This window comes from Maylandia zebra, linkage group LG5 (assembly GCF_041146795.1).
Source record: "Maylandia zebra isolate NMK-2024a linkage group LG5, Mzebra_GT3a, whole genome shotgun sequence".
In the NCBI taxonomy this organism is placed as follows: domain Eukaryota; kingdom Metazoa; phylum Chordata; class Actinopteri; order Cichliformes; family Cichlidae; genus Maylandia; species Maylandia zebra.
In genome coordinates this window covers 18,085,982-18,111,604 of record NC_135171.1, presented here as the reverse complement: position 1 = coordinate 18,111,604, position 25,623 = coordinate 18,085,982, and the positions used below count along the sequence as shown (strand labels likewise).

The following is a 25,623-nucleotide window of genomic DNA, read 5'->3' as shown; positions in this document are numbered from 1 at the left end:
ATCTTGCTCACCATATAAAATGTTGCAACTCCTGAAAACAGCTTCCTCATTCCATCTGAGTGGCAGATTTGTCACTGGGCATTTCACTTAAAGCTAAGAGTGAGTCATTTTTAACTCGGAGTATACTCTTAGCTGACAGACACTTTTGATATACAGTAAGACACACTTATACAGTATGAGTGAAAACTAAGGAAGCGTTAAGGCAAACTCCACAGAGAGCCACCTGTCCATTTGTTAGCATTATCCCCTATAGTCCCCCCGTCGTGCCTGGATCTATCAGCATACCTTCATGGACCTTCATGACAGAAATCTACATGAGGCAGGGCTTCTGTGCTGAAAAGATGCTAACTTGCCTTTTTGTATTAAGAGCCAACTGAACTAAATGATCCAAAACTAAACAGAAAGTCCTTTTTAGTGCTTTCCTACTTGAGATGTTTCTTGCTAAATAAATTATTATGGCATGTTTTGAAGAGACTGGTTGAGCATTGGGAATATCACTTTAAATTATGCAGCATTTTGTACATTTTACCCTCAGGTCATTTGATTTTCCATCCCGGAGGTCAGCAAATGAAGTGCTTGTAATATGAGGCTCATCCCAGCAGTAAAGTGAACAATCCCCTCCATTTAGGACTGGAGAGGGGTTGACGAGGAGTTGCACGTTCTCTCCCTAAATTATCATGCTTCAACAGCCAGCACACAGATTTGACACAAAAGAGCTCGCTGCAAGCTGGCCAAACATTCAACAGATCTTTAAGAGGTCATTTCTCTAAAAGACACGAGAGAAGTTTATTTTCAGAAGCAGATTTAAAATAATCATAATCCTAAAGATAAAACTGAATTTACTATTAGGCAAAGTCTAGTGAGGCCAGTTTAGCTCATTACTTGGAGCCAGGTGTTGAAGCTATAAAGCCAGAAGACAATAAAATCAACCAAAGAGGTTCCATCCTTTTTATTAGCCCATGCAGAGCTGCACTCTTTAATAAAAATTAAAGGTTGTGTGCTATCAAATAAAAATTGTTCCTGAAAATGCTAGGCTCCAAAAGAGCATTCATCATATTTCTCTCTGGTTGCACACTATGAATCACATAACCACCCTGGTCATTTATCATAAATATTAAGTTGTTCCAGGAAAGAAAAAAATTCACGTCTGGCAAATATTGGTTAGGTAAAGTAAGACCACACAGCCTGTCTGGTTGTGCGCAGATACACGCAGACACACACAGACACACACGTGCGCTTTGATTCACCAAAGTGAGGGAGGATGAATGGTGAAAGGAGGGAAGAAACTCAATGTTTATGCTACACTGAGATGAAAGGCTTAGCACGACAACATTCAAACTTCATCATGATTTATGTGTGTGTGTAGTGTTCTTAGTATAGAAAACCTCACCACTGCAAAGGTTATTACCGAGATGGAGATCACTGATACGGATCACATAAAAACGTCCTTTAGGATGACTCAAAAACAAGAAGAGCCACAGCTCCCTTTTAAAAGTACAAAGTGCTTCTATCATCAGAATAAACAAAATCATTTGGAAAATGTACTTTTTTCCCCCTCTACACCCTTAACATAGGGACACAAATCTATTCCTAGCTCAGGTTTAGAGTTGTCTCTTTTCTCTGCCCAACAAAATAGAAAATTGGGTGCTAACAAAAACTGACAACTTTTTTTTTACTTGTTTCAACAAATCAGCTTTGGATCACCTTGACACTGTACAGAATGCAGCGGTGAGACTTTTAACTGGCACTAACAAGAGTTTGCATATTACTCCAAGTTTGGCTTCACTTTATTGGTTGCTGGTAAATTTTAGGTTTCATTTTAAAATGTTAGTTTTAACCTTTAAGGCTGTACATGGCAAAGCTCCCCAGTGTATCTCTGAAATTTTATGTAAAAAATAAAACAAACAAACAAAGACAAAAAAATCATGTATTATCACCACTAAGTTTACAAATGCAAGAAAAATCGTTAGGTCCCCCCAAGACAGCCGCCTCTCTGTGAGCTTTCTTCTGCTGGAGGTTTCTTCCTGCTGAAAGGAGGGTTTTCGTTCCCACTGTTGCCAAAGCGCTTGTCACAGGGGGGGTTGTTGGAGTTTTCTTTGTATTGTTGTGAGCTGGAGCTATATAAATACATTTGAATTGAATATAACTGTGCATCAGTCACATGGTAACTATTTGAGCATGCATATAATAGTATTGTGCCTTTCTTTAAAGCAGCATATATTTGTCACACTTACCTGTTTTTTTTATATCCTCAGACTGATGCAAATACTCGACAAAGATAAACTGATTAAATACAAAATGCAGTTTTGCAATCAACCATTTGTGTTCACTGACAATGAGTCACACACACACACACACACACACACACACACACACACACACACACACACACACACACACACACACACACACACACACACACTCCCTTAAATGAAATATCTATTTTGCAAGTACGAAAAAAATCACTGGACAACAAATTGAGACACAATAACTGAGGAGGAAAAAGGCGCTTGATTTACAAACGGTTGACAACAAACTCGTTTGCTCTTTCAACACTTTTTCTTGTTTTTTCCACCACTTCTTACGCAGTGAGCTTTAATATTTGATATAGTAAAAAGAAAAAAAAAGACAAATGCACGTGTCACGAATCCATGTTTGATATCCTCCTCCTCAGAGCTTGGCGTGTCACTCCCACAGAGGGCAAGCTTTCGCTTACAAATAATTGCAAAGAAAGAAGAGAAGGGAAACTGTTAATCTGACGTTAATCTGGATACGTTTAGATTATTCTTTTGTTTCGTGTCTTTGTTTTTGTTTTTACATGGAACAAGTACCCCGAGACATAGACATTTTTGTTTATACCAAGTAAGTACTGATGGAATGACGTAATAATTAAATGACTGGAATAAGCGTGGCTCTGTTTAGGATTCCCTGTTTATTTTTCCGACCTTTGACACATACCCTACACCGAGGAAAGCTGCACAGCTAATCTGCTCTATGGGAACCTGCATGTGACTCATTCAGTACCCTTCCTGTCCCTCTGCCAGCCGGACTGCGGGGGCAACTCCATTCCCGGAATCTTCAAAGTTGCGAGTGGATACATGTCCCGGACTACATTTGAAAAGGAGAGGCACTACCTCCGCATCCGTGGGACATAAAACATGCGAAAAATAAGAAGGGGTGTCTCAGTCGACCCCCACAAACTCAAACAGGGAAGTCCTTCTACGTGTTCGGGTTTAATTTTCTCCGCTGAGCGCACACTCATCCAGTATCCGCGATCATGACTGTGGATGCTTACAAGGCTCTCTACATTGGGATGGAGGTGGTGATCGCCTTGTCCTCGGTCATCGGGAACGTAATGGTGGTCTGGGCTGTGCGCATTAACCGGTCTCTGAGAGACACCACGTTTTGTTTCATCGTCTCCCTGGCCTTGGCTGACATTGCAGTCGGAGCTCTTGTCATCCCCCTCGCCATAACCATCAGCATTGATCTCAAGACACACTTCTACAGCTGTTTGCTGGTCGCCTGCACAGTGCTCGTGCTCACACAAAGTTCAATCCTGGCGCTGCTGGCCATCGCCATCGACCGCTATCTGAGAGTCAAAATACCCATGAGGTAGGCCTAAAGGTGAATTCCTCTAGTTTTTAATATATTGTCTCGTTTCTACAAGCCTTTGTGTCTGGATCGCTGCTGGGATCAAGGACACTAACCAAAGACGCTCCTGCCGGTTTCATGCAGGATTTTCATTTCACCCACCAGAAATTCGTGTAATACGTGGGGTAAAAGTGTGTCTAGCCGCTGAGATAATTTTACCTTAACAGCTCTGTAATGTCTCTACTTGTAATTATTGGTGCTGTAATAATACAGCTAACGGACTTATCGGTGTTTATTAACACTTTCATTCATTTAACTATTAAACATAACTCCGATGTGCCTTTCCAGCGCACAAAATAAGGTGCAAATTGGCGAAGTAATGCGTATTTTTCTCACATTTTGCAGCACATTTACCTTGATAGATAGATAAATATGTATGTTTTCAGTCTGTGCTAAACAGAAAAGCTTGTTGACTTTTATTTTCGTCTTCTTAATTATATATATTGTTTAATTTTAAGAATCATCTTTATATGCCTTTCTGTTACGGTAACTTCTGTCATGAGGAGAAGCTGAGGTTTTGCACTCAGTGCCTTATCACTTTGCACTTCTCCTTTTGTCTCACCCTAATATCTCTTTAATGAAAAAGTCTTTCTCGTCCACTTGAAGCTGGCTCGTTTGAAAATAAGCCTGTAAGAGTGAGGCAGAGAATGCATGATTGGTCAATAGGCTCATGGTGGTTGGTTGATGGATTACATAATTTGTCAAGTTGGCTACCAGCAGACACACACTGCTCTCTGTCAGTGCAGGGGCATTAATATAGGTTACAGTGACATTAGCCAGACAACAGTTCAAATATGTTATCTGTTATATGAATGCTATAGGTCTTGTAATAAATAAACTGTTATTTATTGCGTTCTCTTGGGGATTTCAGTCCCGTTCATCATAGTCTTGAGGTGTAGTTACCATGTGATGCATTCAGCAGATGATTTACCCAAGTCAAAAGCAGTATAAATTAATGTCTCTATTATATGAAGTAAAGTTTAATAAGCACCATCTTTATTTTTCCTTTAAACGTATCAGTATGAATCATACCTCTAATAATCAAACATAAGGTCTTTTTATTTTTGGGATGTCCTCCAGCAGAAACAGTGATACTGGGTCTACTTAACACAGACAAAAAAGGCAGTGCTTCTTACAGTGTTAGAACACTGTGCAAAAATCTTGAACTGTCCCTCTTTTGCTTTCAGGGTCCAGACTTTCTTCTAATTTTTTTAATGTGGCCTTGAGCCAATAGTTCTTTCTGAAGATCTTTCAAAAATGTTCTTTGGAAATTGTCTGCTTTTAGACTCGTTTTCAGACCACTCCTTGTACCTGACTGTTTTCACAGGAATGTATTTTTGTTTCTTAAGCCACTCAACACTGACCTGTGAATCATTCAAGCATAAAAAGGGGACTAACTCAACAAATTAAGAGTGTTGTGTCTACAACAGACAATTTACAAAAAGAACGAATTTCAAATTGCACATTTTGTTAATAGCAGCCTGTTGTAAAAACACATCATCTGCTGTGGCTTTAATTTAATTAGTTGAATCTGTGTAAAGTGCCAAAGATAACACAGTCTGACAGGCATAAAGTAGTATTTTTGCAACAATAAGCTAAAGAGCTATTTTCTTATTCCTGAAGACTACTTAAAGAAATGACTAAGCTTCCTTAAGGGAGTCCAGACTGTGTTAAAGAATAAAGGTGGTCACACCAAACTGAATTGTTAGAATTTTAGGACCCACTTTATGCAATATTTTTGTTTACACACATTTCAATAAATCCCAGTACATATTTCCCATTTCCCTAGCAACATATTTAGGAATGAAGGGTGACTCAAGACTTTTGCACAGTACTGTGAGCAGATACATTTTTCTTCCAATTCAGAGTATGCGCTTTAGCAACAGACTCTAATTTAGAGTTCAAATACTTAGCACCATCAATTTGTGTTTTACCGATTCGTAGCGAGCTGGTAATATGAGCCAGAAACGGAGTCCTCTTCCCTTAAATACCCCTGGGACTCTGGAGGGACACAGTTTAACAAGCAGTGATTGCTTTTTTTAGCTGAAGTGTTTGGAAGCACGTGGTCATGATAAGGACGTTCTGATATTGCCTCACGCGTCACTGTTTGGCTTACCCAGATGATAGAATTTCCAGGTGGGAGATGAGGATCAAAATCCCAGAGGAAAGACGAGATAACTGGACTACAGTAGAATCCAGAAATCAATTTTTGGCAGACAGACTGCTCATCTGTATGCAGCCAGCCAACCATCCAAGGTTTAGAAAAAGCTTTACAAAGACTTATGAATGCACAGATCAAGATAGAAATGTCATATGATGCCACATGTGGGAAGGTCCACTCCAGACACGGTCTTTTTTAACTTCATTTCGTTCATTTATCCTGTGTTATGTCTGCCGCACCCTGGCTGAACTCTTACTCTGTGTGTGTGCGTGTGTGTACTATATCCAGCTCTGTGCGTGTGTGTGTGCGCGCGTGTGTGTGAGAGAGGACAAGACAAAAAGGGGAAAAAGAGGAATGATAATAGTTTGGTTCTCACACGTACCTGAGTTTGTCAGTGTGTTTGTCGTAACCTTAGTGTGACTTTAGCCATAACGCAGCTGTGGTAAGAGCAAAGTACTAACATGAGGTGCTCAATGATTTACTCTAAGCGAGTCAGCTTTTATTCCTTAGAAATGAAATAGGAAAAAAGGTAGGTTGCTACAGGAATCCTGAACGAGTATTTAACAGTTGTTGTTCACAAACCTATAACAGCAGCTCATTGCTTGTCAGAAACAGGACTGATCACTTCCCAGGAAGATAACAAAGAATTGTATTGAGTTTAATAACTTCCTAATTTCTTCTTCTGAAAACCAGGAGCTTGTCAGGACCTGTTTCTGGCTTACATATCACAGTATATCTTTTTTCTAGAAAGCTGATTTCTTGGAGCAACACTTTAGTGGCACGCAGAGATCTGTGATAAGTAAAGAAGTGATAACTGCACAATGAACAAAAAATCCAGTGCTATAATTCTGTCAGGACAACATGACAAAATGCGATGCCAGAGAAAGAAAGAAGAGCTGAATTATTTTGCAAGAAACCAGACCACTGCTGTTTTCTGTTTTGCTGTTGCAGATTGATTTGGTTGACTTAATGTTCTATTAACTTTCTCTACACATAATGTATTATCATTAGTTTACAAATTAGTTTACAAAGTTTTAGTTTAACACCTGATAATCTTTTAATCAAGATGTTTCGCTTTCTATTGCTTCAGGTGTATACGTGTTCCACGCAGTCTGCCTTTAAAACCAATTGTGAAAGAATGCCATTCCAAATAGCTCACTCGGTTTGAGTGTGATCTTGCAGTAGGAGGTCACTGTTGCAACAAGTCAGTTTGTGAAATTTCTTCCCTGCTAGATATTCCTCAATCAACTGTAAGTTGTATTATTGGAAAGTAGAAACATTAAGGAAGTGCAGCAACTCACATAGAGTTACAAACATCCTCTTGCATTAAAGTCATCACAAAAACTGTGCGCTGGGAGCTTCGTCTCATTGGTTTCCATAGCCAAGCAGCTCCGGTGGGTGTAATGTGTAGGTGGCCCCATGCTTTTGTCCAGTTAGTGTATATTAAATAGCCAATTTTACAAATTTTACAAAGCCCACATTTTTAATTAATGCTTATTACCATGGCCACAAATATATGGCATGTATATTGGGACAATCTTTTGTATAGTACAAATGTAATTCTGTGTCAAAATGTGCAAAATAAGATACCTGATTTAATAGGCACTAATTTACATAAATGTCATTTAGACCATGCATAGTGAATAAGCACCGGTTTCTCCCTTTAAGAGCTAGAACAGGCCATGAGGAAAAGAACACATGATCATTTCTTCTTTCACTCTAGTAATAAATCAGGTCATGTGAAAAAGAATGTTTTCACAGGGGTTTATGTAGCTCTGTGAAAAACAAAAGACACCTTTGCTGTTTCCATAGGAATTAATAGAGTACGTAGCAGACAGACTAATCAAATGCACTTGATTAACTGATTATCAGTCAGTGTGAGCACCTTCACAAAAAGCAGACGTTATGGCAGTTCATTAGTCTGAAGCATTCAGGTGTGTGTTAACACATCTCCCAGGAGTGGACGTCCCAACAAATTCATCACGAGGTCAGATGGTGGACTGCTCAGACTCTACACGCCTCAGTTAGCATGTTAAATGTTAAAAATCATGAGAATAACGTATGGTAAATATGTTTCATGCTATGATTCCCACAAGTCTGCACACAGTATAACTGTATATGAATCAAATAAGCATATGGTATGAGAAAAACACAGTAGAAGGCACTTTCTTGAGTAAAATATAGTTTCAGAGTGCCCAGCCATGACTTTACAATCACCTGCTGACCCGTTGTGTAGGTCCCCTTAAACAGTTGTGACCTGTAGGGTAATGGATGTGTGACTTCTGGTGGTGTCCTGTGCTGTCTGCCACCCGGACCTTGGCAGTGGATCCTTTGCATTCAGCAAGCTGCTGGGTGGAGCCTTCCATGGGTTGTGATTTTTCCATTGCTTTCCACAAATGCTCAATTGGATTGGCATCCAGCAAGTTTCTATGACGAGCCAACAGCAACAGAGCTTTAATGTTCCTGAGCAGATTGACAGGGTGTGACGGCGCTCACTGTTGTGTTGCAGCGGGCCACCGTTAGTTGGAGTACCACAGCTAGGGGTGTGCTTGGTCACTGCAGCAATGTTTAGGTGTGCAGTATATGTCAAAGTAGCATCCACATCAACACCTGGACACAAACCTTTCCAGCAAAACAAAGAACTATAGCACACTTTTGTATCTGCTTTAAATGTTTATGGAATGATTTGCCTTTTAGTTTTTCTTTTAAACCTTTATTTATAGTTTTTTGCATTTAAAGAAAAAAGAAAGTATAATATTATTTGATGTTTTAATAGGATATTAACTTATGTACAGATACTGTTATATAATTTTAAACAGTCCACAGTCAGTCATCTACCTGACTTCACACAGATTATTTACTTGGAGTTTCATCTTCTTTTTTGTTGCCATAGCTACAAGAGGGTGGTGACCCCACGGCGAGCCGGCACAGCGGTTTTATTGTGTTGGCTGGTGTCCATCATAGTGGGTCTCACTCCGATGCTTGGATGGAATAACCTGCAGCAACTTCGTAAAAATGGCAGCTTGAAAAATGACACCTTGGTGGTCTGTAAGTTTGAGACCGTCATCAGTATGGACTACATGGTCTACTTCAATTTCTTTGGCTGGGTGCTGCCCCCTTTGCTACTAATGCTCGCCATCTATGTTGAGATTTTCTACATGATCCACAAGCAGCTCAACAAAAAGGTGAGACCATCTTCTTCTCGTGCCGGGCAAATCAAAGACTGTGTGAATACTACATTTTTCCACTGATATCATGTTCTTTAATTTGCCGTAGGTAACAGCAAGCCACACTGACCCAAGACGCTACTTTGGAAAGGAGCTTAAGCTGGCCAAGTCCCTCGCCCTAGTTCTGTTTCTCTTTGCAGTAAGCTGGCTCCCTCTGCACATCCTGAACTGCATTACTCTCTTCTGCCCAGGATACCATGAGGTTGGATTCATATACATCGCCATCATCCTCTCTCACGGAAACTCAGCTGTAAACCCCATCGTTTATGCTTTCCGCATCAAGAAATTCCGCAGAGCTTTCCGGAAAATCTGGAAACAGTACCTGCTCTGTCAGGATCCAGTTGGTCGTCTCCCTCAAAGAGGAAGCCAGAGAGGTCAGAGTCATGAGAGGAGGTTGAGGCAGAATGATGACGACGACGATGACGTGTGACCTTTGGTAACTAATTGGATTGCTGTGTTACTATCAAGTGTCAAAACACTTGTTCGCAAAGTGGAAAGGACATCGGCTTTATTGTCAGGCTCAACAGGTTTACTGGTTGAAATGGCTTTCAGAGGATGTCCAATGTCTGAATGATTTCCTCCAACCACATGCACCAACAAGGAGAGAGGATTAAAACTCAGCTGGGGGATGAGATCAACACTATAAATCATACTGATTTCTCCATTGGCTGATAAAATACCGATTTTGTTACATGGGACAAGCACTCCCTCGCTTTCAAAGCCAATTTTTTGGACTAACTAAGTGTATATTTGGAGCACATGTGGTACAATAATAGTGTCTGCTGTATTGTTTTCTTTTCTTTAACCTAATTAAAACTCATGGCCTTTTTTATGTGATTGATGTCCAATATTTGTCCTAGTGTGTGCTACCTTAACATGCTTTGTTCTGTGGCCTTGAGGACAGAAAATGTAACAAAGAACTGAAGCAAATTGTAGCCTAGTGTTAACAGTGACAGTTTGTTAAACAGAAAGTGTACTCAACAAGCTCAGCGGTGTGAGGGTATAACTGGGACTGTTTGTAACTAATCAAACTCGTGGACTTTACAAATGTGTTGACCTGTTCTCATTTCCAACTTGTCATGTATTAATAATCAGGACACATTATTTAGCATCATTGTTCAATGTACAGCGCAGTCCAATACAGGTCAATAGAAGTTCCCTAAGTCAGGAAATGAGACACTATGAGACCATGCGAAAAAGGGCTTCACTGACATGCAACCGTGGCAACCAAGGAAAAACGAGAAAAGCTTGTTGCAAATGGAAGATGTTTGCCTTTGTCAATGTGAAATGATGTATTTTAACCCAAACCGGTTTTTCTCCTAAGCCTTACCAAAGTGCTTAAAGAACTCAAGTCTGCAGTTTTTATTTGGATCATATTTACTAAAATTGCAGAAAAATGCGAGATTATTTACGTTTGTGAAGAAAAAAGACACACTGATGATTTAGACGTCTCAAGAACTCCTGTATCAAATATGATACACTTGGTGTTACAGAGTTAATGGGCAGCCAAATCCAGTAAAAACCACTTCATCCTTATTTTGGTCCAAAATAAGCCTTATAAAGCTTCCTCCCCCCCTGCAAGGTTATGGAAATGGTTGTGACCTCTCTTGTGAGTCTTTGGTGGCAGTGTTTGGTATTTAAGAATGCTTCCAGTTAATTATATTCAGGAGCAGTGTTGGTCAAGTTACTTGAAAAAAGTAATCGGTAACTAATTACTGATTACTTCACCAAAAAAGTAATCCCATTACTGATTACTTATTTTCAAAAGTAATTAATTACTTAGTTACTTAGTTACTTTTAAAAAACACAATTTACAACCTGAATAGGTAATAAAGCGATAGATCTTTCAGCCCAATTCTACTTTTTCTGCATAATCCATCATACAAAATGTAATCAAATGGAAAAGTCTCTTTTTTTAAAAAACTTGTTTTATCAGTTTTAATCTTTTAACTTTATGCATCAAGCAAAAATTAAATTATATGCAACAAGTAACGCGTTACTGCCCATCTCTGTTCAGCAGTCTGTGAGTGTCATGTTTCCTTCATATATGACATTTATTTCCTAAAATACAAATTAATGAGCAACTTAACTGCCCAAATCTAACAAACACGAGGGGAAAAAGTGGCTCCAGACAGGTTTTTATCTCTTGTCTCAAGGGGTGAGTTTAAAATTCACTAATCCACCTGCCTCCTAATGCAGGCCTTTATTGTTCCTCACAGTGCAGATCAGTCATGGAGTTCTTACTGTAAAGGGGTTACCCTTCGTTTTTGGACTTGACAAAGAGGTTTCTGACCGAGTGCCAGATTGTGATGAATTAGCTGTGAGAAAGGGCTTAATGTGCTGTTAATTATCACATTTGAAGATAAGGCTTTTTGCATTATTGAGACCGTTTGAATGATAGTAGCTTATCAATCAAAAATAAAAACAGCAGAGAATTTACTTGATGCTGATAATTGTAAATTGGACAGCTGTAATTACCACTGATCCAGCTATAGTAACCATATAACTATACATCAAAGCATCAGTGTGTTTAAAAAAAATAAAAATCTGTATATTTATAAAACTGTGAAGGGATGTTGGAGCAGCACCATCTACTAAGCTCTATCCAACCTTATCATTTAACTCTATAATGTACTGCACATGTATTACTGGAGCCCTTTCTAATACTCACAGGTGTTAGGTATTGGAAACAAAAAGAAAAAAGAAAAAAAACATCTACTTGTGAATCTTTGTAAAATATATTTAACAGTATAGGATCATTAAACTGTCTCTGTGAATTTCTTTTTTTTTTTTTTTGCTGCTGAGCTAAACCAACCAGCATTGACCTCAAAGTCGGCGACTTTTATTTTAACATAACCAATATATGCTGAGATGGGACTGCTGACACCAATATTATGTAGTAGCATACGTAACTCTGTGTTTAAATGTTAACGGGAGATACTGTCTAAAACACATCGCTGAGCAGCAGCTGCATTATCCCTGACACGTCCTCTTGCAGCTGTTCATCAAATGAGCCAGTTGTGAAATTCATCCTCCAAGCTTCTCTGCTGTTGTGCGAGCTGCAAATCAAAAATAGAAGTATGTTGCGGCGTATGTTAATTTATATACACAAAGCTGCATAGATTAGTGTGCATTAGGAGTTTTTTTGACAAAGGCAGCAGACTTCTTCCCAGAGAGTCATGTACACACACGTACAGTTTGCTCATTGTATTTCCAGCACCACTCATGTACTAATGCTTCATTCTGTTTTTTTACTTTGTGCCCATGCAAATTATTGTTAAAGCCATTAAGTCTACAATTTAGTTTATGTTAAGTGTATGACAAAGTTAAATGTAATTGAATCGACTCCAGCAAAGAGTCCATTCAAAATTTTCACATCAAATTTAACTTTGATGAAATCGACTCGTGCAATTGCACAACTGACCACAACACCACAGCATTTTTTTCATTGTTCCGTTTTGGTTTGTTAACTCTTAGTAGACTGTGGGAAAGTGAACACAACAGGAGTGAATGTCATTTTGCAGTGTGAATCTATACTGGCTGCTGCTTTCATGTTTTGGATTTCTATACATATAAAACTGTCTGTTTACTGGACCAGTGTGAAGTCTTCAAAAATCATTTGTGCAATATTCTCTAATGTTCTATAACAGTATCAGAAGAAAATCTGCAGTGTACATATTGTACGTGTAGAAACTATCATTGAGAATCAAGAGCTATAATAATGGGCTGTAATAATTTATCGGTATCTAATTACTGTATATAGGAATGTGTGACTCTACAGGTCAACAGATTGATGGAGAAGGCAGAAAGCAGATTGCTTGTGAATGTGCAAAGTGTTTCAGTGCACTTAGTGTTGTTTGACGTGCTGTTGGAAAATACACAAATCAAACACATGTAGTGGCGAATTTCTGTCCCAAGCTTCGAAAAAATAATTCTTCCACTTCTTAATGTGAGCTGTTCAGATTTATTTCTGACTCGTACATACAAACAAAAGATGTCACGGTCAAAAAACTATTTGCTGCTACAGCGCACACTTCCATTGCCGTCCTGGCTCACTCTAACCTGCTACAACACATGCGCTGTAATGTTTTCTTACCCGACACAAATGAAACACGCAGCATTTATTCTCTAACAACATATCATACAAAATTAAACATGTAACAATAACTGAAACAGTATCAAAAATATTTCTCTATAGATTGGCTCTAACACACAAGACAAACAAAATAAAGCTGTCACTGTGCTGACTGCAAAGAATCTAATGAGAAATGGTACAAAGAAGTCTGGATATTACTAAAAGGATTTCTTTTGGATGTAATAAAACATTATCCATTGTCATCCAGTCAAATCATGTTAAGGCTTAGAGAACAGGCACCATGAGATGGCATCATCTGCTAAATGTATGACACACATAGGTTAGCTCTTATGTTTTCATGTATTTTAGATGTGATTTCATAAGGAGATTTTTGTTTGCTTATTTGTTTAAAATAAAACTTCTCTTACCTTTAGTTTTGCCAGAGGGGAATACTGAGTAAATCTGCAGTCACTGTGACTTTCCAGCTGCCAGCTGCTTTACAATTCTTACTGGAATGAAGCCATTGTTAATGTAATTAGTTCCACCTGTGGCTATTTCTACTTTGGAAAATCAAACTGCAATGAAAATGATGTGTAATCTGATTTGTCTGGACTCAGTATATACTTACCGCACACTTAGGAACACATTGCTACCATTGGGTTGGATCCCCTTGGCCTTCAGAATTGTAAGTAAGTTCTTCGTGGCACAGATTCAGTAAAGTGCTGCAAATGTTCCTCAGAGGGTTTGCTCCATGTTGAAATGAAGCATCACACAGTTGCTGCAGATGTCAGTTGCACCTCCATCATGTGACTCTCATATCCCAATTAAGCTCTACTGAATCTGCATCTGGTGACTGTGGAGGTCATCTAGGTACAGTTAACTATTGTCATGTTTAAGAAACCAGTTTGACATGACATGGCTGGTGCATTAGCCTGCTGTAGTAGACCACAGTGTACTTTATAAAAGGATGGACATGATCAGCATCATTACTCAAGTGCGCTGTTGTGTCTAAATGATGCTCAGTTGGTACTAAGGGGCCCGAAATGTGCCAAGAAAATATCCCCACACCATTACACCACAGCACCAGCCTGAACTATTGATACAAGGCAGGATGGAGCCATGCTTTCATGTTGTTTACACCATATTCTGACCCTACCATCCAACTGTTGCTCCAGAAACAGACTCATTGGACCAGGAAACACTTTTTCTTATTTTCTGTCATCCTAATTTGGTGAGGCTGTGTAAAATGTAGCCTCACTTCCTTCTTCTTAGCTGACAGGACTGGCACCTGTGTAGAGCTCAGCCCATCTGCTTCATGGTCGTGATCTTCTGCAGACATTGGTTGTGAGGAGTGGTTGAATTACTCTTCCCTTCCTACTAATATTATTTCATCATCATTTCAACTGCTGTAACAAAAGAATTTCCCAAATATGGGATAAATAAAGGAATTCTCATTTCATTCCTATCAGCTAGAAGCAGTCTGCAACAGTCTACTCTGACCTCTGACATCAACAAAGCATTTTCACCCACAGAACTGCAGCTCACTGGATATTTTCCCTTTTTTAGGCCATTCTCTGTAGACCCTAGAGATGGCTGTTTGGGGGAAAATCCCAGTAGATGAGCAGTTTCTGAAATAGTCAAACAAAACCCCTCTGACACCCACAACCATGTCACGTTCAGTCACTTGAACTAGCTTCCATCTCCATTCTCATGCAGGTCGTCTTAATCTTGTTTAAAAGCGATGAGTGACTGAGCAATTAGACACGCATTAACCTGCAGAAGGACAGCTGTACCACTCAAATATGAAGATTCACGTTATTGCAGCACACTTTATCAGAACCAGATAGAGCAGTCAGATACAAAGTATGAAGATGGTGAGTTTGAGAAAAGTTCAGTTTGAATTTGAAGTGTGTGTGTAACATAGACTCCAATGAAATGTTTGTGCAAAGACAGGACATTAAAGCAAAAGCTTTGGGAGTACTGCATTAATCATATGCTGCTGTCCACTACAACTTAAGTTTTGCCATTCACAGTTTGAAGACAGTATGTTTTTTTTTATTCAGTGAGTTTTGTCTGCATGTATGTGTGATGCATTTGAATACATATAGAAACTTTAAGGAAAGCACAGTGTCTATATACATAGTGAACAAATTCCAGGGCAAAAGATGATTGAAACCCAAGTAAAGCAACAAGATTTATAGGTCAGTGAAGGCGTTGCATCGTGTCAGGACTGTCAGCAAGAATTTCGCACATATTTATGCGCTCTCTTTGCTTTCCAACTTCCACACCTGGGTGAAAACCTACAGTCAGATGCTTTGAGTCCCAGTGTGAAAAGCAGTCAGAGGCAGCAACGGAGAAAAGCAGAAAACACTCCCTTTAAAAGAGGCTGGCAGATAAAACTGTTCATGTTTGATATCTCCAAACTTTATACAAACTAGTGTTATGGTTTGTTCTTAATTCCCCTCTGCAAATGTATTGTTTTTTGGCTATTGCCATACTGGCATCTAGCAGAGAGCTGATTTAGTGTGCAGTGCTGCACTCTACTGGTAGCTGCTCAGAAATAACTATGATGATAATAATAAAACTATCTACAATCAGAAGCATCACAGGACTGGGAGGACTTAACAGATAACATTTTTGTTTGCTTACATGGAGCCAGAAGATACGTGCAAGTCTATGCAAAATTTCCAGTTTATACTACTGGAAGGAGGACAGCAGGAATGTTGCTCCTAATCTTATTTATGCTATTGCAAATTTGGTCCTTCTGCCAACACGTCAGGAGATCTCAGGGCGCACGAGTGGAAAGTGAGTCCAACTAAAACATTAATATGAACAATTAATCAGAACACACACACACTGGCCACTCCCTTGGGTACATCTGTTTGAGCGTTTGTTAGGAAAAATATTTAATAGGCCAATCACATTCCAGCAACTCAATGCATTTAGGCATGTAGACACGGTCAAGATAACCTGAGCTGTTGAACCGAACGGCGGAATGGGGAAGAAAGGCTACTGAAGTGATTTCCAGCGTAGCATGGTTGTTGTTTGCAGAATGGCTGTCTGAGTTTAAGAAACTGCTGCTGACCTCCTGGGATTTTCCGCAGACAACCACCTCTAGGGTTTACAGAGAATGGTTTGAGCTGCTAGGAAAGGAACAGCAACGCAAATAACCACTTGTTCCAACCAGGATATAGGGCATCTTTGAATGAATATGTTAAAGCAGGTGGGATAAAGCAGCAGAAGACCACTCTCGTCAGCTAGGAACAGAAAACTGAAGTGACATTTTAACAGGCTCACCAAACTTGGAGAAGAGACGACTATGAAAAAAAAAAACTAAAATTAAAAAATATATATATCTAGATCTCAATCTAGTCGAGCACCTTTGGAATGTGGTGGAATGGGAGAGTGTGACGGAAGAGTGTGAGATGGGCAGCCAACATTACATCAATATACACCAGAACCATTGAACCTATTCAAGGAAGAATTAAGGGGAAAAAAGTGAGGTTCAACCTGTTACCAGCTAGGTGTAACTAATGAAATGGCCAGTGAGTGTGTATGATGACTATAGTTAAACTTGACTCCTAGGTTATCACACTTTAATATTCCAGAGTAATCAGCTTAAATAAATAGATGCATAATCCCCGTACACTGGCAGTAAACAGCATTGAATGGAAAGAGATATATATATATATATATATATCTATATATCTATATCTATCTATCTCTCTCTCTCTCTCTCTCTCTCTCTCTCTATATATATATATATATATATATATATATATATATATATATATATATATATATATATATATATATATATATATATATATATATATATATATATATATATATATATATATATATATATATATATTGGAATGCTACTACGCAAGTAACCCCGGCGGAAGGGGCTACATGAATAGGATGAGGGACCTATGGATTCTTTCGATACCCAACATCCACAATGACGGCGAAACAACTAGTAGCTCAGTGTTCCAACATTCGAAAGAAGGGACTGCTCTCACAGCTAGAGATTGACGAGGTACAACACAAATGCTACGGCAAGGAGGAGTCAGGACGCCAGGTCAGGGGGGAGATATCATCACCCCCACCCGAGATTGGGTACATAGCCCCAAGTGTGATAGGAGAAGGATCGTTGAGTGCGAGAGGAACTGACCTGAAAAATAGGATCATGGCCAAGCTTGAAACCTGGATCCCCCGTAGCCGGTTACCAAGATTACGTGAAGTACCCTCAGAAGGTCTGCTAGATGATGTTAATGCAGCACTACGGGCAATACCTACAACCACGATTACCGACACTAACAAGCTGATCTACAATACGGCAGCAGTGATCAGTGAGATGCTTGGCTACAAGTTGAACAGCCACAAGGGGCAGTACCCTCCATGGAGAAGGAGGCTAGAGGGCAAGATCAAAGTAGCACGGAGAGAGGTTAGCCAACTAACGGAGTTGCAGAAAGGTGCGACGAATAAGGTGCCTAAGAAATACAGCAAGCTGTCCATACCTGAGGCCTTGGAAACTGCCAAGCAAAGACTCACAGCCTTGGCCAGCCGCTTGAGGAGGTACACCAGAGAGATAGAAGGCAGGAGAATAAACCAGCTGTTCTCCACAGAACCAGCAAAGGTGTACTCTCAGTGGCAAGGGAACAATAAGAGAACAGCACCACCAAGGCTGGAGACGGAGCAATACTGGAAGAGCATATGGGAGAAGGATGCAACCCATAACGGCAATGCTCAGTGGCTAGAGGATCTGAGGGCAGACCACAGCGACCTCCCTGAACAGGGTCCAGTAACCATCACAGTGGCAGATATCCAAGAAAGGGTCTCCAGTATGAAGAGTTGGACAGCACCAGGGCCCGACATGGTTCACGCCTACTGGCTGAAGAAGCTAACTGCACTCCACGAGCGTCTGGCAGCACAAATGAACCAGCTGCTAGTTAACGAGAGACACCCGGAATGGCTAACTGAAGGCCGGACGGTCCTGATCCCCAAGGACCCCAAGAAGGGACCGGTCCCCTCCAACTACCGACCAATAACCTGCCTCAGTACTACATGGAAGCTCCTGTCAGGCATCATATCGGCTAAGATGAACAGGCACATGGGTCAATACATGAGCGGGACACAGAAAGGAATTGGCAAGAATACCAGAGGCGCAAAACACCAGCTACTGGTAGACAGAACAATCAGCCGAGACTGCAAGACCAGACTGACCAACCTGTGCACTGCCTGGATTGATTACAAGAAGGCCTATGACTCAATGCCCCACAGCTGGATACTGGAATGCCTAGAATTGTACAAGATCAATGGGACCCTAAGAGCCTTCATCAGGAACTCAATGGGGAGGCCAACTCCAAGCCCATAGCACAAGTCACCATCAAGTGCGGGATCTACCAAGGAGATGCTCTGTCCCCACTGCTGTTCTGCATAGGCCTGAACCCCCTCAGTGAGATCATTAACAAGACTGGCTACGGATACCGACTACGGAACGGAGCAGTTGTCAGCCACCTCCTGTACATGGATGACATCAAGCTGTATGCCAAGAGTGAACGAGACATCGATTCACTGATCCACACTACCAGGCTATACAGCAATGACATTGGAATGTCGTTCGGACTGGAGAAGTGTAGTCGGATGGTAACAAAGAGAGGGAAGGTAGTCAGAACTGAGGGGATTGAACTACCAGAAGGCAACATTGCAGACATAGAGGACAGTTACAAGTACTTGGGGATCCCGCAGGCGAATGGGAACCATGAAGAGGCCGCTAGAAAAGCTGCAACCACCAAGTACCTGCAGAGGGTCAGGCAAGTCCTGAGGAGTCAGCTGAATGGTAAGAACAAGATCCGGGCCATCAACACGTACGCCCTGCCCGTGATCAGGTACCCTGCTGGGGTAATAGGCTGGCCAGAGGAGGAGATAGAAGCCACTGACATAAAGACAAGAAAGCTCCTTACCATGCATGGAGGGTTTCACCCCAAGTCCAGCACCCTGAGGCTGTACGCTAAGCGGAAGGAAGGGGGCCGGGGACTGGTGAGTGTCAGCACCACAGTCCAGGATGAGACAACGAACATCCAAGAATACATTGGGAAGATGGCCCCAACTGACCGAGTGCTCAGTGAATACCTCAGGCAGCAGAAACCCAAGAAAGAGGAGGGAGACGAGGAACCATCATGGAAGGACAGAGCCCTGCACGGTATGTACCACCGGCAGATAGAGGAGGTGGCTGATATCCAGAAATCCTACCAGTGGCTGGACAAAGCTGGACTGAAAGACAGCACAGAGGCACTAATCATGGCAGCACAAGAACAAGCTCTGAGTACAAGATCCATAGAGGCTGGGGTCTATCACACCAGGCAAGACCCCAGGTGCAGGCTGTGTAAAGATGCCCCAGAGACAATCCAGCACATAACAGCAGGGTGCAAGATGCTGGCAGGCAAGGCATACATGGAACGCCATAACCAAGTGGCCGGCATAGTGTACAGGAACATCTGTGCCGAGTATAACCTGGAAGTCCCGAGGTCAAAATGGGAGATGCCCCCAAGGGTGGTGGAGAATGACCGAGCTAAGATCCTGTGGGACTTCCAGATACAGACGGACAAAATGGTGGTGGCTAACCAACCGGACATAGTGGTGGTAGACAAACAGAAGAAGACGGCCGTAGTGATCGATGTAGCGGTTCCGAATGACAGCAATATCAGGAAGAAGGAACACGAGAAGCTGGAGAAATACCAAGGGCTCAGAGAAGAGCTCGAGAGGATGTGGAGGGTGAAGGTAACGGTGGTCCCCGTGGTAATCGGAGCACTAGGTGCGGTGACTCCCAAGATAGGCGAGTGGCTCCAGCAGATCCCGGGAACAACATCGGAGATCTCTGTCCAGAAGAACGCAGTCCTGGGAACAGCTAAGATACTGCGCAGGACCCTCAAGCTCCCAGGCCTCTGGTAGAGGACCCGAGCTTGAAGGATAAACCGCCCGCAGGGGCGTGCTGGGTGTTTTTATATATATATATATATATGTATATATGTGTGTGTGTGTGTGTGTGTGTGTGTGTGTGTGTGTGTGTGTGTGTGTGTGTAATTCAATACAATTCAACAATAATTCAATGATACTCGAAAAGATTTTCAAATTCTTTTTTTATTGAATCATTAGAAAAATTACAAAAAGAAAAAGCTTAGTTGCACTTTTAACTGACAACAATGTGCAAATATACATTCATTTTTTATTTGCTTCATCTTTTTGCTTTTGTTGCTGGGTTTAATGACATCATCGTACAGCACCAATAACCATGATTTCCTAATATCTGCTTCATTGATTGCCATCAGCAAATCTTTAGCATTAACTGTTTTTTTTTATCCATCACTGTATAATCTAGTTTCCTAAATTTAAAGATACAGTGCTTAACAAATGCTTTTAAAATTGATTAAGCAGTCATTGACGAAACAGAAAAACAAACATTATTTTAGAAATCCTGTCAAAAACCTACTTAAAATTAATGAATTCACTGAACTTAATTTGAGCCGGCACTAACAACTAATCTTTCTGTTGGTCTCTTTTTCTTTTAAGTGCTTTACTATTTTTTCTGAATTTTTGTAAAACAGCAAATTTGAAAATTCATGGATAACATGAATTACACTTTAGCATTAGAAATATAATTTCAATTAAAACCCTTGTCCATAATGTTGGATTAACCATTACATTTAAGTATATACCACTACTGTTTAGAGTCATTAAGAAGAAACAAATAAGAAAATAAAAAATATTTTACCAGACAAATTTTAACATACAAATTAATATTTTAATGCAATTGGCACATCCCTAATGGCAACACGTGTGTACCTACTTTTGAAGTTGTTCAGTTTTTCCCAGTGCAAATATGTCATCGTGAAAAAAATTAAATAAAATGCAGACATAAAAATAACAACCTGACAGCAGGTTCTTCATCATCTGATGGCTCAAGATATGACAGACTACCTGCATTTCACTAAACTGTTTTCAAACACATGAATTTAGAGCTCGATCAAAGATAGCAAAATGTAATGAGTATGATTTAAGGTACATATGGAGTCAAAATCTTAACATGTTTTGCAAAAGGGACAAATCCCTTTTTTAAGGTTTTTCCCCATTAAGAATTCAAAACACACCTAAACTTACTAAATAATGTTAATTAATCTAAGCATTTTCACCTTACTGAGAAATGCTAGAGCTTCCCAAAAGACAGCACTTAGAAAGACAATAAATAGACATGATTAGAGGCTACCCCACTGATTACTCAAAAGACTCTCCCTTAAGATCATGATGTAGTGAAGATCCGCTGGTATCATATTTTTATATTATTTGCCCTTTATTTATTAACCCATTCAGGGAGAGCATTTCAAGTAATACAATTATTTTACCACCACATATAAAGCCAAGAATCACTACATGGGCTCAGCCAAGCAGGAACTTCAATGAGAAAGTGTTCTGTTTTTTTCCCCCCCTTCTCTCTCATATAATAAACAGGCTTAGTGTGTGATAACATGTCTGCCTGTGTGATAACAAAACCCTGAACAGACATTTAAGAAATTAATACCCAGTTTGATTGTAGAGCTCTATGAGGTTGGTTTGGCTGGATTTAGTCTCAAACAGGTGCAACTTTGCCCTGAAAAGTAACAAAACACGCACAATGAAAAGACATGAATTTGTATATGTCACTGAAACATTTCAGATATTGCACAAAGTGTATAATACAACAATAATGGTCTTTTAATCATTTTTTGAACTGCAACTGAATCCAAAATTAAAGATGACTTAACTAAAATAAGACTGTGGTTCAGGTCAAAGACAGACTAAGAATGACCGACGGATTCGAAAATCATCTAAGATAAAAGTTCATTTCATGTTGTAAAAATGCTGCATAACAAGGTCATCTGCAATTTCCTGTAGAGTAAGTCAGTATAGCCTCAGTAACTTTGCCAAGTGCGTCAGGTTTAACAAGTTCAATCAGGACAAAGTGCAGTGTCCTTTTAATAAAACACTAGAAACATTTATACAAAAAGACTCTCTGACCCTTACTTTTCTCCTCTTCTGTAGAGCTTTGGTTACATACACTTATCATTTTAATTATTTGTTTGAACTGTTATTTTACCAGGGTGGAATATCTGTACTGCATACATCCCAAATACCTTAAAAAAACCATGTATTCATTTGTTTTTCATTTTGGATTTTCTCTAATCTACAGAGTCAAAATTATGAAAATCTTTGAATAAGAGGTTTTAAAGGTTCAACAGTTTTGTTTCACTTGACAAAATTAAGACCTATTAACTTCTTGTTTTTGTAATCATGACTAAATATAACTGATAGTTTCTCTTTGGCAGTATAAAAATGATTTGTTTGTCAGCACTTAGTGGATTGACCTATAAAATGGGAAAGTCCAAGGAAGGTAAGGTCTCTCTGAGCCATTCATAAACAACCGCTTATCCCAAAACCATCAATTCAAACACTTGTACGCAAGTACAGGTTATTTTTAGTTTGTTGCCACTTTGTCAAGGTCTGGATGAAGACCCACACTCTCACTATCACATGAAAGGAAACTGACAGGATGACTGTCAACATAGCAGAGAAAGTTTACATCACCATCAACTGAGAGTACCAAGCTTGGACAAGCAAAATGCTTATTGGAGAAATGTTTTATGATCAGATGAGACTAAGACTGATCTATTTGGCCACAATGACGATTATTAGCCACTCCCTCGTGCTTTACTCTCGCGCTGCTCCGTGTGGCAAATCGAGTGCACCTCTCTGCATTTTGACCACGTGTCACAACAATTAAGAGCAGCGGTCCCCAACCTTTTTTGCCCCACAAACCGGTTTATGCCCGACAATATTTTCATGGACCGGCCTTTAAGGTGTCGCGGATAAATACAACAAAATTAAACTAGTACTGGTACCGAAAAAAAGAAAATTTATTCATAATGCACGTGAAAAGACCCAGGAAAACCGAGTAAACGTTAAAAAAGGTTACCAAATTAACGCTGAAAACCGATAAAAAAACCCTGAAAACTATACACTTCACACCTGAGCCTCAACTCTCGCGGCTCGGTACCAAACGACTCACGGACCGGACCAGTCCGAGGCCCGGGGGTTGGGGACCGCTGATTAAGAGGACCCGAGGGAAGCTCGGAAAGCTAAGCAGAAGTTATTTGGAGAGGAGAGTGACTGCCATTGGTTGAAAAGAGAGGTAAAAAAAAACTTCAGTGGTGTGGAAACATTATGGGTTCGCGAGTCAGACGTGGATCAAGTAGACATAGTGTGTAAACTTTGCTACAGTGTCGTAGCTGCACCACAGAGCAACACCGCAAAGTTCACTAAACATAGATGTTTACATTTTTCATTTATTTTTTATATTGCAAACATTTGCACTGTTATCAGTATTTGCACACTATTTTATATTATTTTTTGACAATCTTTAAAGTCATTATTCAATACATTGTTACTGTTAAATAAATATCGTCAAATAATCGAGATCTCAATTTCAGTGAAAATAATCGTGATTATCATTTTTGCCATAATCGAGCAGCCCTATATATATATATATGAGCTTGTGTGGATTGGAGAAAATGTATGAGATGTATGCCTTACTGTGATTCCACCCTGGAAAAAGAGCAGTTCAAAGAAATCAATAAAAGCCCCAAATTACCATGGTATTCTTACTCATTACAAGTGTATTTACATAAACATATTGTTTAACCAATATTTGCAGTGGGACAATTGAAAGGCTACTTCAGCTGTCATTTTTTTCAGTGTCTGACCTCCAACCTTATTATGATTAACATCTAATACACAGAAAAATATATTTGGAAATCCCAAGATTCTTGAGTCATTGCATTAACAAAAAAAGAAGAAGAAAAGGTTTCGACACAGTCCATCCGGCAGCTTGTCATCAATACCCCAGTCAACCTTTTTTGGTTGAGGTTTACTGTCATATTTAGACTTAAATCTGAAGTGATCTGAATCTTAAAAGTTTACTTACCCATCCACCTTTCTCAGTGATCCATTTGCCCACCCGCCTGTTGAGGAATGAAGCCAAGGCTGTCTTGACATTCTCTTTCATCTCTGGGTATGAGTTTTTCAGATAAAGTCCAATAGCTGCTGAGGCCCGGATCAGCTGCATCTCTGGAGCAATGTCAGCTTTCTGAGCGACATGACTCTTACATAGGAGCTCCACGCCACGTTCAAATGCAGCCTCTGTAGCCTGGGGTGAGAGGAGGCGGTACTTTATAAGAAGCCGGAAAACAAACATCCTAATAACTCTGACCACATCCATCCATCTTCTTCAACTGACACCAATACTTTATCTCCTAAATTATCAGCATACAATAGAGCATATTATATTAACCTCCTAGGACCTGGCATCCACATACAGTGGGGCAAAAAAGTATTTAGTCAGCCACCGATTGTGCAAGTTCCCCCACTTAAAATGATGACAGAGGTCAGTAATTTGCACCAGAGGTACACTTCAACTGTGAGAGACAGAATGTGAAAAAAAAATCCATGAATTCACATGGTAGGATTTGTAAAGAATTTATTCATAAATCAGGGTGGAAAATAAGTATTTGGTCACCTCAAACAAGGAAAATCTATTTCATGGTGACTCTGGTGATGATCTAACACCGAAATATATGGTTCAGAATCAAACTGGGACTTTAAGCTCTTCCCATTATCTAACATTATCTAGCTCAGCTGTTACAAAACCAAACTGGACACTGTAGATTTAGAAACTTAAAACAGTTTACAATCATCCTGCTGCTGTGTGAATAATGACAAAGAGGACATTAAATAAGGATGTGTTTTTATGGGTTTACCTCTGTTGCTGCGGTTTTCTTCAGCTCATCTAATGCTTTTTTAAAATTGGGGTCCTTATTCAGGGTATCGGCGACAGCTCTCAGTTTATCAGCGATTATAACCGGGTCAAAATCGTCTTTAAAAACACAGAGAAGCACACGGTTAATACGTTTGTCATATTAACACTGACAGTCATCCTACGTTAGACCTGCTAACAACAAGCAATGGACGAAGACACTGAGATGAACTCCGTGGGGTATAAGAGGAAATAATAATATTAGACTAAAAATGCCAGACTCAAAACGTCTTCTTCATGTTTTAATATTATTTAATGTCTGCTAGGAGCGAATTTCGACTGCAGCAGAAATAAAACAAGGAAACACTTTAATGCCAACCATTCAAAAATGAAAGCGTTCAGAGTAAGCGTTTTAGCTTACTGTGGCTAGCTTACTCGGTTGGGTATAAGAAACGTTATATTTCACATACAAAAGCTGCACTAACCTGAACTGTCAGTCTCCAAATCACCATCTATCATACGGGGCCTCGCACTGTTTTCGTCGTTAAACAGCGATTCAATTATCTCGTTTGTTTGCCACTCTACAATTTTTTCATCCGGCGCCATGGCTATGACTAACTATAAGCAGCCGGAGGAGCAATAGTTGGCTAATTTCCGGTGT

The 25,623-nt window shown here is 40.0% G+C and overlaps 2 protein-coding genes across 2 annotated transcripts; one reads left to right on the top strand and one right to left on the bottom strand.

The window, feature by feature from the left end:
• The first annotated feature begins 2,713 nt into the window (after positions 1-2,713).
• On the top strand, positions 2,714-12,932 carry LOC101483264 (adenosine receptor A1). The gene is made up of 3 exons (XM_004545114.2): positions 2,714-3,612; positions 8,706-8,997; positions 9,089-12,932. Exons 1-3 carry the CDS (start codon positions 3,278-3,280, stop codon positions 9,467-9,469), a joined length of 1,008 nt encoding a protein of 335 aa, XP_004545171.1. The 5' UTR covers positions 2,714-3,277; the 3' UTR covers positions 9,470-12,932.
• Positions 12,933-20,242: 7,310 nt separating this feature from the next.
• Positions 20,243-25,623, bottom strand: LOC143418610 (uncharacterized). The gene is made up of 4 exons (XM_076883915.1): positions 25,448-25,623; positions 24,967-25,082; positions 24,135-24,356; positions 20,243-21,764 (listed from the first exon to the last, which is right to left on the bottom strand). The coding sequence occupies exons 1-4, from the start codon at positions 25,566-25,568 to the stop codon at positions 21,744-21,746; spliced, it is 480 nt and encodes a 159-aa protein (XP_076740030.1). The 5' UTR covers positions 25,569-25,623; the 3' UTR covers positions 20,243-21,743.

Coding starts and splice junctions, on each gene's coding strand:
- LOC101483264 (XM_004545114.2), top strand. CDS start 3,278: ATGACTGTGGATGCTTACAAGGCTCTCTACATTGGGATGGAGGTGGTG. Junction 3,613..8,705: donor AGAGTCAAAATACCCATGAG/GTAGGCCTAAAG, acceptor TTGTTGCCATAG/CTACAAGAGGGTGGTGACCC. Junction 8,998..9,088: donor ACAAGCAGCTCAACAAAAAG/GTGAGACCATCT, acceptor AATTTGCCGTAG/GTAACAGCAAGCCACACTGA.
- LOC143418610 (XM_076883915.1), bottom strand. CDS start 25,568: ATGGCGCCGGATGAAAAAATTGTAGAGTGGCAAACAAACGAGATAATT. Junction 25,083..25,447: donor TTTGGAGACTGACAGTTCAG/GTTAGTGCAGCT, acceptor GTGTTTTTAAAG/ACGATTTTGACCCGGTTATA. Junction 21,765..24,134: donor TCACTGAGAAAGGTGGATGG/GTAAGTAAACTT, acceptor GTTACTTTTCAG/GGCAAAGTTGCACCTGTTTG.